This window comes from Suncus etruscus, chromosome 13 (assembly GCF_024139225.1).
Source record: "Suncus etruscus isolate mSunEtr1 chromosome 13, mSunEtr1.pri.cur, whole genome shotgun sequence".
In the NCBI taxonomy this organism is placed as follows: domain Eukaryota; kingdom Metazoa; phylum Chordata; class Mammalia; order Eulipotyphla; family Soricidae; genus Suncus; species Suncus etruscus.
In genome coordinates this window covers 64,189,222-64,206,929 of record NC_064860.1, presented here as the reverse complement: position 1 = coordinate 64,206,929, position 17,708 = coordinate 64,189,222, and the positions used below count along the sequence as shown (strand labels likewise).

The following is a 17,708-nucleotide window of genomic DNA, read 5'->3' as shown; positions in this document are numbered from 1 at the left end:
CAAGCAGAGGACTAAGTGATGAAGCCTGGCAGCTGGATGGGATGCAGCAGTAAGAGGTGGGGGATCACTCGTCCCTGAAGCTGGATTAAATTTCAGATGCCGTATAGCAGCGTATAAAATGGCCCCCGGCATTTAAAAAGTTTTTCATGGGTTAAAAAGTCGTCTTATACGTCAAAAAATACAGTACTATGGATCTCTTCCAAACATTCACTGATTGTATTTATTTGTTTAAAGAAATCAATGAAGACTCTTAGAATAGTCATTTAGAAAGTAGGTTATATTGTGAAATGGGCTCAAATACTGACTTACTACTGTAAAAAAGGGGACAGTATATTCTTTGGTTTTCAGATATATGTAAGTAATAAGATTAATTTGAGAACTAAAAATAATGTGTGTAAAACATTCATAGAATAGTCTCATCTTTAGTAATCACTAACAATCACTATTACTCATTTTCTGCCCACTATTCTCTTGGCAGAATCAGCTTCCTCCTTCTAATTCCCAAAGCATATTAACTGTTCCTTGACACAGGACTTATGACATTATGTACAATTTTGTTGAAAACTCTGCTGGCATGAGTCATGTCCTGTTTTCTCTTATATTCTGTTTGTTTTTAAGATGAAACAAAACATAAAGCACACATTTGCCAGGGTAATCACATTTAAGAGAGCTGTTAAAGATACTTATCAAAGTTGTGATGTTATTTAGAATGATTCATTTATACCCAATAATTTGAAACTAAACCATTAAAAAACTGTAATCCGGATTATCAGTATAATGAACCAACTACTTGAGTATTTAGAAGGTAAATTTAAAAACTCAACATCATATTTTGAAAATTTTATTTTACATCCTATTTATTTTTCTTATAATGTTATTTGAATTTTTCTCTCATCAACTTAATTCAACAAATTAATTCAACCCTCACAGTATTATATCTTAACTACTTATAATCTACCTCCACACTCTTCAAGAACTCAATTTACCCCCCCCCTATATTCACCATGTGAATTCTACAGTGACCTTATTTCCAATTAATATCACCAAATCAAAAAACACTAAATGCACTTCCTTAAAACTTCTATGACCATACATCCTTAGTTTTTCATCATTAATCTCTATTTCATTAAAATTTAAATTAACTCCCTTTAGAACCTTACATATATATACATTCTCAAATTCAATTGGCATTCTTTTTTTTTTTTTTTGGTTTTTGGGCCACACCCGTTTGACGCTCAGCGGTTATTCCTGGCTATGCACTCAGAAATTGCCCCTGGCTTGAGGGGACCATATGGGACACAGGGGGATCGAACCGCAGACCGTCCTACGCTAGCGCTTGCAAGGCAGACACCTTACCTCTAGCGCCACCTTCCCGGCCCTCAATTGGCATTCTTAATGTTTACTCAAATGCCCATGTACTGTCTCAAGCCTTTGATTTTATACACCAATTTATTTGTCTAAGTGTCATTTATTTTATTTAATTAAAAGTGTTATTAGAAATATTTTATTCTTTATAATTTTTATTTAGTCACTGTGAAATTATAGTTGTTCATGATGTGTGTTTCAGGCATATGATGCTTCAAATACTATCTCTTAACCAGTATCCACTTTCTTTCACCTATATCCCCAGTACCCACATTTGCCTCTCACTTACTAGTCAGTTTCTACAAGTGATGTTTTATATACAAATACACATAGATACATACATATTTGGCATACACATACATACACGTATATATATATATATAATTTTTTACACTATGGTTTACAGTATTATTGCTGATGGGGTTTCTATTCATAAATTTTTACCACCTTTCAGCACAAACTTCTCTTAGTTAGGCTCTTCCACCATAGTTTGGCCCCTCCTTATTCTATATCCAACCCCCCTCGAGTTTCCTGCTGAATATAAATTTATGATTTTTGTTTCCATAGTCTTTGAGCATTCATATTCCACAGCAATTTTTTATATTTCTTATGTAAGAAATATCTAAGGGATCTTTTAATTTAGATATATCCAGGAGCATTGGATACCATGCCTTGCTCTTTCTAAAGGCTGCTATTGTATAGCAGTAGACAATCAGCTGTCATAAGAAAATTGTCCTACACTCTCACGTATATCAAGAGCATGTATAACTACTGATAAGAGAACCTCTTATGCGGCTTTCTTATAATACTGATTTTCATATAAGATTAGATACTCAAAGAAGACTTTTAAAAGGTGAGTGACATAGGGAAGAAAATGACTAACATTTTTCAATATTAATAAGCAATTAGAGCAAGAAGGAAAACAAAGCAAATTTATAATACATATGCATAAAGATTTTGTATTTGATATATGACAATCATATCAAGCATGCTGAATTGTAGAAATAACTAGGTACATAGTTTTTATTTTTATATATAAATTATAATACTTGTTCCAAATCTGGCACAGAACTAGAGGCTAGATTACTGTAGTTCCAAAGATATTTCTTGCCTTAATAAAACTAAGGATAAAAATGAACAGTGTTATCCTAAACAAAACTAAGGGAAAAAATTACAAACACTCAATAGGATTACTAATGCATGGCATTAAATGAAACAGGTCAAGGAACTTATAATATCAGTGAAAATAAACTTAGTTTTGATTAATTGTGGACATTCATAATTGGGGGTTTGATAAAGAAGGGTCTTAAGTATTGTAGTGAGTGATAGTGGCACTGTAGAATGGGTGTGGTGTGGGAAGAGCGTTATACATACATATATATGTATGTACATATATAGCCTTCTATATCTAAAATATATAGAGATTTACACAACTGTAAGCAAACTGCCACAATAACAAAATTGTAAAAACCTCGAAAATGGCTAAATTCTCAGAAAAATAAAACTAAAAATTATATGACTAAAAAAATATTCCTCTTCTCCTCATATGAGCTCCCACTCAATTTCCAATTCCTATTAATGATATTGCTCAGTGAATCAATGAAGATTGGCTAATGAGACTTTGCTTGATGTCTGCAACATATTCTAATATATATTCCTTTTTTTTTGTTTTGTTTTTTGGTCACACCTGGCAGTGCTCATGGCTCTACACTCAGAAATCGCTCCTGGCAAGCTTGGGGGACCATATGAAATGCCGGGATTCAAATCACCATTCTTCTGCATGCAAGGCAAATGCTCTACCTCCATGCTATCTCTCTGGCCCTAATATATATTCTTGATTTATGACTGGCATTTAGATGGTAAAATTTTAAAGACAGACTAAAAAAAATGTAACCAACAGGCATTTTAAGTGAGAGATTTTCTGCATAATGAAAATAATAATAATAATAGTATATAATTATAAATTATTTAACTTCACTAAGATCTGGGTATACACAACTGTCATATCACTGAAGTACCTACCTCTCTTACAGTATTTGCTTGTCATCTTTACAAGAATACAAATGTTAAACTTTTGATATGCAAAGCAAGCTCAGGAGGAAGGAAAGAGAACTGCAGAAAATTTACAGAAGCCATTCTGAGCAAAAGTCCAATATTTCTTTCTAAGATTTTTTTCCATATAAAACTTTGTAATATAGTGACAAAACATAGTCTCTTTTTATTAAGAAATGAGTGACTTGGATTGTTTATGATAGGGAACACAGCAGAAAAATTTAAAAAATAGCAATTCTAATGATACAAAATAAAAACATAAAAATGGCAATACTAAAATGAACCACCACTTTTAGCAGTTAAGTCTTCTACACAGAAATAAATTTTCAGAGATGAACAAAATATCACCTAAAGTGTTCTTACTTCCACACATATACAGATATACTCTCTCTTGCATGAGTGAAAATGCTACCTCCATTTTGTAATCATAGAAACCTCTTGAAGGCCACTTCTGAGTTAAAAAAAATGTATAATTATTAAAAAATAAATGAATCAAAAGAAGAAAAAATGGAGATAAATCACTCTACTATAAAATGTGAGAATTGAGAGAAAAGTCAATAAGCTGTAGCAAAATAACGTTTCCCTAATATACTGTCAACAAAATATTTTTTCAATAAAAACACTTAATACTTCCATACTAGTTATAAAGTCTAAGAATTTAAAGTTTGTGGGAAAAAACTCTTAAACTTAACTTTATTTTATGAAAAGAGTTGGGATTGGAAATAAGAGCTGCTGACTTCAATAGATTCCATCCTACTTCCCACCATCTTTCATTTCTTTCCTCCCTCCTTCCCTTGAACTTTCCTTCCTTCCTTCCTTCCTTCCTTCCTTCCTTCCTTCCTTCCTTCCTTCCTTCCTTCCTTCCTTCCTTCCTTCCTTCCTTCCTCCTTCCTTCCTTCCTTCCTTCCTTCCTTCCTTCCTTCCTTCCTTCCTTCCTTCCTTCCTTCCTTCCTTCCTTCCTTCCTTCCTTCCTTCCTTCCCTTCCCTTCCCTTCCCTTCCCCATTCTTTTCTTCCTAAACCAGGAATTAAATCCTGATCTCTATTGATGAGTCATATACCTAGACTTACATATTAATTTTTTTTTTGCTTTGTCGGTGTTTACCTGGCAGTGCTTAGGGCTCTACACTCTGGATCATTCATTTCTGAAGGATTAAGAAAGCCATATGTGAAGCAGGATATTGACACTGTCAGATTTATATAAAGCAAACACCCAATCTGCTGTAAGATCCTTCTGTGCCCCAACTCCTTACATTAAATATTTAGCTTAAAAAAACCTTTTAAGGGATTATAAACATGGAATAGAAAAAAATCATGTGCAGTTTTTTTTTTTTTCATAAGAAAGACAGTATCTCAGGGCCAGAGTAGTGCAGCAGTAGGGTGTTTACCTCACATGCAGCTGACCTAGGATGAACCATAGTTCAATCCCCCATCATCCTATACGGTCCCCCAAGTCAGGATTAATTTCTGAGTGCAGAGTCAGGAGTAACTACTGAGCATCACTGGGTGTGGCCCAGAAACAAAAAAAAAAAAGAAAAGAAAGACTGTATCTCACAAGAATCTACAATATCATCTTATTTCAGTAAAAAGTGATAGAAGGTCAAGAATGTGGCTCCCTGGTTAGTTTACGTTTTGTATGAATGAGGTTAAGGTAAGATCCCAAGCAACTACAAATAATATCCAGGCTTGATTTGCACAAGTCTCCAATTCTATTGGGGCCAACATCAGTAGAGTTTGACATATGTTTTATTACATGAATCAAATTCTGAAATTTTAGGCTTAATTATATTAATACATACCTTTCTGAATTAAATGACAAGGTAAAATTAAAATAGCAATGTATTTACCAATTACTTAACTATAAATATTAAGATATCAATGTAGTAATTCTTATGCTGAATATTTAATATTTATCAAATCTGGCAAAATGTTGATTGGCTATATGCTATGCACTTTGAGTAAAATTAATTCAAAAGCACTAAAAATATTTTTATAATTTACACTTAAAAGTTCATAGAAATTATTCAAAAGCATAGTTTTGTCATATGATTGAGCAATTTTATTTATGAATATATGCTCAGTAGAATATTCAAGGAAGCCATATATCATATATAAACTTGCACATGGATATTCATCAAAAATGATCTTTGACTCAGTATTTATTTTAAAATTTAAATATCATGTATCTTTATGAAATGCTGAGAACATATTTATTTATAGTCAAAATAAGATAGTCACACATAGTAACTCAAAAAAATAAAGAAAACAATTTAACTTGTGTTCATTTTAAATGCCACCTGTGACCTCTGCTGCTAAAGTCAGGCTACTTCTGTAACCTTTATTCCTTGTACAGATAAAACATCCATTTAGTTTTGGATATAAAGCAAACAGGATCATTATGTTTGTAGAGTGTTCCATAGCTTTGCTATTCTAGCAATCTGTGACCTATAAATAATGCAAGACCTTTCTCTTCTCTAAATGACTTTCTTGCAGCATGAGTCTTGATACAAAAAGAAAAAGGAAGGAAAGAAATCGCCCTGCAGTCATGGAATTCAATCTATTTCTAGTTTCCCAATTGAATTATGAATCACATCTGTTCTCTTTTGAGCAGAAAGTAGCCAACTTTCAAACATTTTGCTATTAAATTGTGTTTTATTTTTAACTAAGGTAAATTGCAATTAATCTGAAAAGTGTTTCTATTTGCTTTAGAAATAAGAAAAGCAAAAAGGAAGAAAAAAAAGTAGTAAGAATGAAGAGAAGAGAAGAATGAGAAGAAAGAAGGAAAGGTGGTAGGGAAGGGAGAGGAAAAAGGGAAGACTGAAAGAAAGAAGGGCCAGAGAGATAGTACAGTGGGTAAAGTGTTTGCCTTGCACAAAGAAGACAACAAACAATACCTAGGATATACTTAATCAGAGAGCCATGAAAAACTTCTGAGCACTGACAGAAGGAAGAAAAGAAGAAGGCAGGGAGGGAAGGAAGATAAAGGGAGGGAGGAAGGAGGGGAGGAGGGAGGAGAGAGAAGGATAAAGAGAGGGAGGAAGAAAAAGAGGGAAAGAGGATAGGAGGGAGGAGGAAGGAGGGAGGAGGGGGGAGGAGCAAGGAGGGAGGCAGAGAGATTAGTAGTGAGAAGGAAGGAGGGAAAGTAGGAGGGAGGAGGGAGGGCGAGGAGGAGGGAGAAGGAGGGAGGTGGGAGGGAAGAAGGAAGGATGGCGAGTAGAAGAAAGGAAAGTGGAAGGAAAGAAGGAAGGAAGGAAGGAAGGAAGGAAGGAAGGAAGAAAGGAAGGAAGGAAAGAAGGAAGGAAGGAAGGAAGGAAGGAAGGAGGGAGGGAGGGAGGCCGGGAGAGAAGGAACAAAGAAAGGAAGGAAGGAAGGAGGGAGAGAAGGAATGAAGAAAGGAAAGAAGGGGGAAAGTGGAAGGAAGAAAGAAGGAAGGAAGGAGGGAGGAAGGAAGAAGGAAGGAAGGTTGGAAGGAAGGAAGAAATGAAGGAGGGATCAAAGGAATGAAGAAAGGAATGAAGGAGGGAGCAAAAGAAGGAAGGAAGGAAGGAAGGAAGGAAGGAAGGAAGGAAGGAAGGAAGGAAGGAAGGAAGGAAGCTTGGTCCATTTTTAAGAGCCCATGAACTTTGAACCACAACCTCTTGCCATTAGCACATTCAGCACCATATTTAATCTCTCCTCTCTGCACTGGTGTAGTGCTGAGAAAGGGAAACGAAAAAAGATAATCTGGGACTTCATCAATTTTTCATGAATTTTCATTTAGGCCAAGAACCCCCTCTTACCCTGGTCGATAGATCAAGCTGCTGTCATATATTTACCACCTGGGGCTACAGCTGCTATCTCTAGGGAGCACCCTGGTCTCAGGCTGCCTCCCAGGCAGCCACAATCTGTGTGAGGACCGCCATGCTCCTTCTGCTACCCACGCAGGGAGCAGGGCTGTTCAGAGTGCAATCTGATCTGCACCAACCTCAGCTCAGGTTTCCTGGAGGTCCACTGGAAGACTGTGTGTTCACTTCTCAGTGCCAGGTGTCCTGCTATGGATTTGGCAGTTTGGTTTTCTAAATCTAAAAAAATCACTTTTTGCCAAAAGATCTCTCCTGAGGTCCATGTGATTTGAAAAATAGTTTCTGGGCATCTTTCTTTATATTCTTTTCTTTTTCTTTTTTTATATCCAGAGCAAGGGATAAATTTGAGTTTGATATTTTTCAGAACACATCATCTTTGTTTTCCCTTTCTCTATGCAAATTTGTTACATAAAACTGAGGAATAGAGTAAAGAAAAACAAGAAAGGACAATTTAAGCTAAAGAATAGACTGAGTACTATACTATTCACTCAAATTTTCTTTAATAAAAGTGAAAACAAAAGCCAAGCAAAGCAACCAGAATTCAAAAACATTTTTTAAAAAGTGGTAAGCACTTCACAAGAAAATACAATTTGGTTTGCAAATTATGGATGTATTTTCAATGTATTGATATTTCTCAATATATTAAATTCTCAAAAATTCTAGCCACGTCTTATCTTCAATTAGATAGATATATTTTAGTTGTTCCAACTAAGGTCGTGTTAGGTAGGAAGATTGTACTAATATCTTTCTTATTTTATTTTATTTTTTAATTTTTATTTGCTTTCTGGCCACACCCTGTGACGCTCAGGGGTTACTCCTCGTTATGCGCTCAGAAATCACTCCTGGCTTGGGGGACCAAATTGGACGCTGGGGATGGAACTCTAGTTCGTCATAGGTTAGCGTGTGCAATGCAAATGCCCTATAGCTTGCACCACCGCTTTGGCCCCTGAACTGATATCTTTTAAGATAAGGTCAGAGATGCTGATGAACAACCTTCAAAACAGATAAACACCCACAACAAAAAATGTGATCTCATCCCTAAAAGCAATAAAGCAAGAGCTACCTATAGTGCTATCGAATTACAGTTCCTCCACATACCATACAGTGCTAAATCTTAAAAAAAAAATAAAAAAGGCATTTTTCCATTCCAACTTTACCTGCATTTGGTTGTGATTTCTTTTCATTCTTCAATCTCCTGCATCTTAGACCCAAGAGTGGCAGGACTATTTTCCCAGTCACTTTACCATTCATATCTCTCTCTCTCTCTCTCTCGACATATATATGCATGAATATATGTGTGTATATATATGTACATATATATACATATATACATATATATACATATATACACATATATACATATGTACATATATATACATATATACATATACATACATATATATATACATATATATATATAATTTGCATTACCAACCTTCTACATTCCTAATTGTAGTGAGGTACCAGGGTCCAAACCTAAGGCTTCATCAAAGCATTGACTCTAGTCCTCTGGTTACTTTGGCCCTCAAGCATATCATCCTTAAAATTGTTTTCTCATTTTAATGGCTATTTCAAGGCCTCTGTATATTAATAATAATAATAATAATGATTCATCAAAGCCTCCTGCAAATGACACTTTTTACTTTTGCCATATTCCAGGATTTCAACCTCATCACTTTCATTAGTCCATGCACAAAGTATGTCTTTACAACTACATTTCTTTCTATCTAGTATCATGGCTTCAACCTCGGTCCTGAAAAGTTCTATCTTCTTGATTCCAGTAACTATTATTGTTTTAAATAAATATGAGAATGTTTTTATATTATTAACACACTTCTATGTTAAGCAATAGCAACAATAAAAACGCTTTCAAAGTATACTACATTATCTTATTCTCAGTACACATTGATTGCTCCTGTACCTGTTAGATCCATGATTGACAGTCACCCTGGCACATTTTTAAATATGAAATTACTTTATATTTACCCCAATTAGCTATACCAGAATATAGTTTACAGCAGCTGAATATAATTAAAGTCATGTATTTTTCCAATTTTCACTAGAATCTTCAGTTTAAAGTCTAACATTGACACTTTTTATATTATACAACAATTTTAATCTATCTTATATTATAACTCTTTAAACTAATCATGCATTTTTCAGTCTTATTATGCATAACAAGTTTATAACTTTGATGACATGTGCTCATATTTCAAAATCAGTGCTGAATTATTTCATATACATATATGAAGCTTTGTAAATATTTAGATTCTATACTTTATTTCAATGGATAAAAAAATTTGTCCTAAAACTGAGCATTTTTGTGATATGTTCTAAGTATCAGAGCAAATATTTACTTAATCAACATCTGTCTATCTATCATATTATAAATATTAATTTTACTTAACAATAAAAGTAAATGCTGGCAATATTTTCACAAAATTTATATTCTTAAATTGTGTTATTAGATAAAACAAATAAAGATATAGAGAAGACTGATGAGCTAATGCAGAAGAGATAAACAGCAGAATGCACATTATTTGATCTTGTATTGTCTCAAAATGGCATGAACTGTTGACATGGCATTAGAAGAAAGAATCCATTCACTAGCTAAATCCAATTTAGAAGCTATCTTATTTTCCTCTCTAGGTCAGAAGTATTTTTAGCATTTATCAAAGCACATTTACTTTAAAATAAAATAATGCTACTATTACATTACACACACAGAATAGTTAAAAAATGTTCTCCTAAGTCAGTTTGATTCTAAAAGACAGTGATCCTATAAATTGAATAAAATTACAAAATACCTGTTTATTAAAAAATATTAACATGTCTAATATTTGAGGAAATATGATTATTTTTATCCAAAAGAAGAGTCAAATAAAGTTAGTTGGAGATTAATATAGTTACTATTAAATCGGCTAAAGTACTTTAATTTAAAAATCATAAAATTCATTCCTATAAAAACATGCTAGATTTCTTGTGAAGTTTATTTATCTAATATAAAACAACTTGCTAAACTTATAATTAGAATAGCCAAAATTTCATATGGCTATTTGGTCTTGGTGCCCTCCATTATTTCCCCCTCAATTTGTGAGGCAGAATAAGATGGTTCAAGTTATGTAGTTAAAAAAAAAGAAAAAGGAAAAAAGGTAGGGGCAAAATTTCAAACAAGCAAAAAACGGGAAGAGTCCTTCTAGAGACTATAAAAATCAGTTTAAGAAAAGAAAGGGAAAAAGGAAGTAAAACATAAAAATAATACAAACTTAAACACCAAATTCAAAGCCAAATACAACAGAAACGATAGGCTAGACCCAGAAGAGACCACTTATACTAGGAGGCAAAGAAGGGGCGATATAGGATGCATGCAGGGAACAGGAGTGGAGGGAGGACAACATTGGTGGTGGGAATGCCCCTGATTCAATGTCATTATGTACCTAAAATACTACTGTGAATGATTTGTAATCCACTTTGGTCAAAATAAAAATTATTAATAAAAATAAAGAGAACCATCAAAAAAATAAGGAAAAGTCAAACTTTTATTTTGACATCCCAGTAAAGTTTGATATATGCCTAATTAACTACTCTGGGTTTCATTTTTATCTAAAACATGAGAAAATATATTCTGTTAAATTTACTATAATGTTATATGGTGGGGAAAAGTTAATGAAAGTTGACATTAAAATCTTACAATTTCATGGGAGGTATAGAAAGAAAACATTTAAAAATAAAAGTGCTACAGCTAAAAATATTTGCATTTGTGAGAGCTTATGTGTATTTTCAAAACTCACTATACTAGGGGCTGGGCGGTGGTGCTAGAGGTAAGGTGCCTGCCTTGCTTGCGCTAGCCTTGGACGGACTGCGGTTCGATCCCCCGGCGTCCCATATGGTCCCCCAAGCCAGCCAGGAGCAACTTCTGAGCGCGTACTCAGGAGTAACCCCTGAGCGTCACCGGGTGTGGCCCAAAAACCAAAAAAAAAAAACACAAAAACAAAAACAAAACAAAACAAAAAAAAACTCATTATACTATACTGAACTAATTTTAAAAACTGATTATCAGAGGAGATAGCCTGGTATAAAGCACAGTTACTTATAGTTCTAATGTTACTCTTTTATAGTATTCCACAAATACAAATTCGTATTTAGGATCATTCTAGAGTTTTTCTATAGCAGTTATAGCTTTTTTTATTTATGGGGTGGGCTGTTCACACTCAGTGATTCTTCAGGGTAACTACCAGTATTAGAATAAATTCAGGCATCACTCCTGCCGATGTTGAGGGGACCACAAGGATGCTGGGGATTGAACCTGGATTGGTTGGGTGACTATATTCTGTACTATGTCTACAACCCTTTTACTTAAAGATCTTAATTATCAGTGGATTCCAAATTTACTTATAGAAAGGCAATAGTGATTGTACAGTGAGTAAGGACCTTGCCTTGCAGAAAAAAATATCTATGGGTTTAATCCACAAAATTCCCAAACCCCCATCAGGAATAATTCCTGAACACCAGTGGGCATACCCCACAAATGAAACAAAACAAAACATAATTAAACTAATATAATGGTAAAATTTATAAATCCAAAACCTAAATACTTGAGAGAAAAACGTTCATTTGGGCAGATGGTGATAAAGAAACAATTCTGTTTTTGAAAACTTTCTTCATATGTAAAAGAACACATTTCTCACTACATCTTTCAATACATATATACAGTATATTTTTCATGCAGTTAAGATACTAATCTTAATTGGAATCATGATAGCATAAGCCATTATTTACCATTCCTCTTGAAATATAACAAGATTCATACATACTAATATTAGTCGATTTTTTTATGTGAGAATACCCACTAACTCAAAAGTAAGCTAAGAGAACAAACTTAGGGAAAGAGGAAAAATATTAACAACTAACTCACCCTTGATAATATCTCAACTCACAATAGATAACATACAAAATGTATGGTACTTTTCAAATGACAAAACCCAAATCCTCACTTAAAACCTATAAAAATAATCTGCCACCTCTTTTAACTCATTTTATAAAATCTATGATGTTATAAAGTCAACATTAAAATTGATTCAAGGCACTGACATCTTTTGTCTAGTACCATTTAAAATTTATGATTTATTATTAATGAATATATACTTAAATTTCAGAGGAGATAAATCTCCTTGAATTGGGAAATTGGGAGCATTAATGATGGGAATGTTGTACTGGTGAAAGGGAATGTTCTTTATATGACTGAAATCCAAATATAATCATGTCTGTAAGCAAGGTACTTAAATAAAGATAAAAATTACTTGCTATATATATGATTATCAGAGGTGAGACAGATGTTAATTGAAATCACATTCCCTATAACAATTGAAGATGCAGTCTCTGATGAGTCAGGAAAAGGAAGGAGGGAAGGAAGGAAGGAAGGAAGGAGGGAAGGAAGGAGGGAAGGAGAAAGGAAGGAAGGAAGGAAGGAAGGAAGGAAGGAAGGAAGGAAGGAAGGAAGGAAGGAAGGAAGGAAGGAAGGAAGGAAGGAAGGAAGGAAGGAAGGAAGGAAGGAAGGAAGGAAAGTAGGGAAGAAGAAAAGGAAGAAGAAAAGACGGTAGGAAGGAAGTGGGAGAAGGAAGGAAGTAGGATGAATTAAAGAATGCAATTTCTGTAATAGTGTATTCTATTCTCACTCAGATATCTAGTGTATTATTTCTAAATTCAATCTGGATGTTAAAGAGCTAATATGAGTTTATTTGTATATTCACCTTATGGTTACCTGATAAAGATGAATTTATATTCACAGACATATAATAAGAATATATTACATGTATAAAATATATAGTATTTATAGTAATTGGGTATGAAAATAAAAATATATAGGTTGAGTTTATATGTTGTATTTCAGGTCAGATTATACATAATATATTATATGTTAACACAATCATTTTGGTGGGGGGCAGAGTCCCATATAACAGGCTCTTGCTGGCAGGATATTCTGGGCCACTCCCCGTGATTCTCAGGGGATTGTCCAATGGCAGTGACCCAGCATTTATCTCCAGCCTAGAAAGCATGTGCCCCAGCCCTGTGAGCCACTTGTCCAACCAACACAGGAAACATAACACTTGCTCGTACTTTCATTAATAATTCACACTTTAAATATGACCTACATCGTTGTCACCTTGCTTTAGTGTCAGAAGAATCTCTACTACACATTGCATCCCTATGGGTGTATTTGTTTGCAATCCTCTGACCAGACATCATTTCATCCAGGTTTCAGTGGAGAAGGCAAACAGAAATCTGGCAGTGATAGATGTATTCTTTAACTATTAGGATCCTGTGGGAAGCAATCAAAGCTTAATTTTAAAATGACCAAAAAAGCAACTGCTCATGAGGTTTGTTTTCTTCACTTACGTGCCACTTCCAGAGATGCATTTCGACTCACAGCTTCGCCAAGATAGTTCCGGGCAACACATACGTAGCTTCCTTCATCGGGTTTACTTCTGCGCCCATGCACAATACGCAGGAAGAATAGCGATCCGCTGGGCAGAAGCATCCTGTGGGATCTGGGATCGTCCTTGTCCGTCTCCACCCGCTCCCCATCCTTGTACCATTCAATGGTGGGCGTTGGACGACCCTCTGCTTTACAGTTCAATGTGGTAGGTTCGCCCTTTGAAACAATGACATCCGAAGGGTGCTCCACAATTCGTGGGGGGAAGTCTTCCTGGCGAAGACGAGATCCTGCAATACATGGTAGCAAAAAAAGCACGTTAACATCGCCTTGTGCTTTTAGCCTTAGTTTCATTTATGTTCACATTTGCCGAATTAAAATATTTCATCGCCTACAATGTACTATTTTCTAAATCATTCCTTTGTTCTTGATACCTTTTATGAGCCATTCCAACTCCTTTGTGGAATAAAATAATAGAGCAAAAAAATTAAAAATCCACCGTGAGTGGGTTTAGTAGGTTCCAGGAATCATATACAAGCCCGAGAAAAAGAAAACATGACCTTTTTAAAAAGAATATTGGACTCAGTAGGTTGGAATGGGTAATAGGAAAACCCAGACAAATTTCGCATCTTTAAGATACTTAACTATCTACTGAAGGAGCAAGCAAAATCGACAAGTACTGAGAATGCAGGCATAGATAGCATTTATCAAGTTGGCAGTGTTACCAGATTTGAAAGAGATATATAGAATGTTTTCTATTCTTTCTTTATCCAAAGTCTGAGAGAGAAAGATTGCATAGTATACATAAATATGTACTCAATTTATTAGCTGAGAAAGCAGCTCAGAAAATATCAATTCTTCAGGAATCTAGAAGTCAAGAAGCTGAAGCGGAATCTCAGAACATAAGAGTGGCCAAGAGAGCACAAAGTAATCATAAATAACTTATTAAAGGTGAATAGAGGTCACACTGATGTCCAAGTAATGCATTACAGGAAGAAAGGTAAACGCATGCTTAGCTAAAGTTTAAAAAGAGGTGTCTCCCTACTTAAGACAACATATTAATTGAATTGTAAATAAAAATGCTTTTTTAGAGATAGAAACACAAAGAACACGGGCATGAGAATATATTCAGAATATATTCATAACCAGGGAGAAGTTCGACAGTCAGATGAATATGTTTTAAATATGGTTTTAAGTGCTGAAACTTGAAGTCTGCAAGGCAAACGGAATGTGGGAAAGCAATGATACTACTTAGTATTAGAAAAATTCTTTTAGAATGCAGCATTAAAAAAAATAGCAGACCAGAAAAATAGTACAGGGGTTGCCTTGTTTTTGACATATATGGTCCCATGAGTACAAGCATATGTCACTTATAAACCCAGAGCCATGAATAGCTGGATGTGGTCTAAAATATTTTAAATAGCAATATGTAAGAGGAGGTGCAGGGGGATGTTAACAAGTATGAGTTTTACTTAATCATCATCCCAGAGAACAAAAATAAAAAACTTGAATTGAGATACAGAGATGTAAGCAGAAAAGAAAGCCTATTACAAATACTTGACACAATTTCACATTATCATTATATAGTAACAGGAGCACAAGTTATCAGTGACTTTTCAATATTGCAACAATGTGAGGCCATGAACATTTATCAAAAATAGGAAGAGAAATATGTGCTAATATTTTAAGATGAAAAATTTGGACAATAGTTCCTTGAATATTTTTAATTTATCGTGAGTCATGGGTCAGTATCACAGAATGTCCTACCAACTGCTTCAAATAAATGTAAAGGACGTAGTGAGAGCGCCAGCATGTTATCACTGCTTAATTTAATAAAATACTTATTCTTACACATTATTGCAGCTTGCATTCAATATTGGTTGGAATTGAATATTTTAATTTAATAGGCAAAATTTAATTTGATAGTGAGTGAACCTGGTCTTTGTTGAAGAGGATTAACTTACAGAGGTTATTCATTACCACCTATAATGTCATTCATTAGATCCAATACAGAACTTATAAATTACAAATGTCAGATACCTAAAACAAAAATGTAATTTACATTACATGTGTTAGACTTTTTTAAGAACTGAACAGAGTCAAGGAGACAGCACAGTTGTATGTGCCTCAGCCTCACAGGTAGTCACTAACTATGGGCAAATGCAATACTGGGTCTTGTAACTATTTCCCAGTGTTATAGCCTTGGATAAACTTGATCTGTGGGGGTTGGAAATGGGAAGTGTTTCTGATACTGCAGGGCACATGCAGCACTACTTTCTTATATGGGAATGGTTTCAGATCCCCAAAATAATGCTTGGGAGGCCCCAAAATAAAACGAATTTTAAAAAGGAAGCTAAAGGGCCCAAAACATTAAAATTTGAATATGTAACCATCTTGTTAATCACATAATAAAAGTAAAAAAATTATTTGGGGGGCCATATTCAATGTTGGTTAAGAGTTACACTTGGGTTTGTATCCAGCAATTAATCCTGTGAAGCTCAGAGGAACCTTAGAAAATGCTGGGGATTTAACTCAGGTCCACTGTGTGCAAGGCAAATAAATAACTTATCTACTTTCCCTAAAAATACCATATTGGAATTACTGAGTCCCTAGAGTAAAAGAGCAATACAAAGAATATTTTAAAAGTAGTATATGTCCAGATCTATCAAAATGTGTTAGGGTATCTAAAAATATCTCTAATGGCTTACTGTAAAAATTATTTACATATTCCAACATAAATTCTGGATACATAATGTATCCAGGGTTTTGTGAATAGTACTCTGTGTAGAGCATTTGCCACGCATACATAATGCCCTGAGTTCTATCCTTGGAATCACAAGAGCATATCCTCAAACACAAATACACATATCTTAAAGCACATCAAGTATTGTTATGGCCATCGTTTCTACAATTATGTATCATAGTGTTCTCTAATTTCTATATGTCTTAACATATATTCTTCTGCCAAAAGTATTCTACAATTAATAATATCTAGCCATCCTTTTTATTGGGGGGGTGTTAGGGCCACACCAGGTGATGCTCATAGGTTATTCATGGCTATGTGCTCAGAAATCGCTACTGTCTTGGAGGACCGTAAGAGATGACTGGGATCCTACCCAGGTTCATCCTAGATCAGCCACATGCAAGGCAAATGGCCTACCACTTTGCTATTGCTTTGGGCCCCTCCAGCCATCATTTTGTTAGACCACTATTAACTAAAAAAAGTAGTTTTTTAAATTACTAAGAAATCGGGGCCAGAGAGATAGCATGGAGGTAAGGCATTTGCCTTTCATGCAGAAGGTCGGTGGTTCGATTCCCCGCATCCCATATGGTCCCCTGAACCTGCCAGGAGCAATTTCTGAGCATAAAGCCAAGAATAACCCCTGAGCATTGCCGGGTGTGACCCAAAAATCAAAAACAAACAAAAATTACTAAGAAATTGGTCTATTAATTATAATTATAAATAATTATAATAAATAAAAGGTTTGAAATAAATTATTACTTTCAAACAAAATATAATTAAAAAGCTTATAAAGGAACAATTATTGAAGATATTTAGAAAATTTAGAATTACATATATGCAATAAGTTTTCTGAGAATTGAACTCTTGCATTGACATTTTTACCTTTTTTTTGAGTTTGGGCCACACCTGGTGATACTCTGAGTTTACTCCTGGCTATGCACTCAGAAATAGCTCCTGGCTTGGGGGACCATATGGTACTCCAGGAAATCAAACTGGGGTCAGTTCTGGGTCAGCTTCATGCAAGGCAAACGCCCCCCCCCCGCTGTGCCATCTCTCAGCCGCTATTTTTACCTTTAACTTTGGGGTCATATTCAGCATTATTTTTGGCCTGCTCTGTTCTGTAGGTGAGCTTTGCTCCTGTCAGTGCTCTAGAGACAATGTGGTACTGGGATCCAGCATGTGAAGGATGTACTCAGCCTGCTGAACTCTATAGTCTTATCACTACAATATTTGAAAACTTCTAGTATTGTCAATTTTGGTTATTCTTCGACTATC

General features: G+C 34.7%; 1 protein-coding gene across 1 annotated transcript in view; it reads right to left on the bottom strand.

Moving 5' to 3' along the window:
• ROBO2 (roundabout guidance receptor 2) overlaps positions 1–17,708 on the bottom strand; it is a 1,375,087-nt gene that overhangs the window by 546,933 nt on the left and 810,446 nt on the right. Inside the window, exon 2 of the mRNA XM_049785493.1 lies at positions 13,654–13,980. Within this exon, the coding sequence (XP_049641450.1) occupies positions 13,654–13,980 (327 nt within the window). The remainder of the gene's footprint in view (positions 1–13,653; positions 13,981–17,708) is intronic.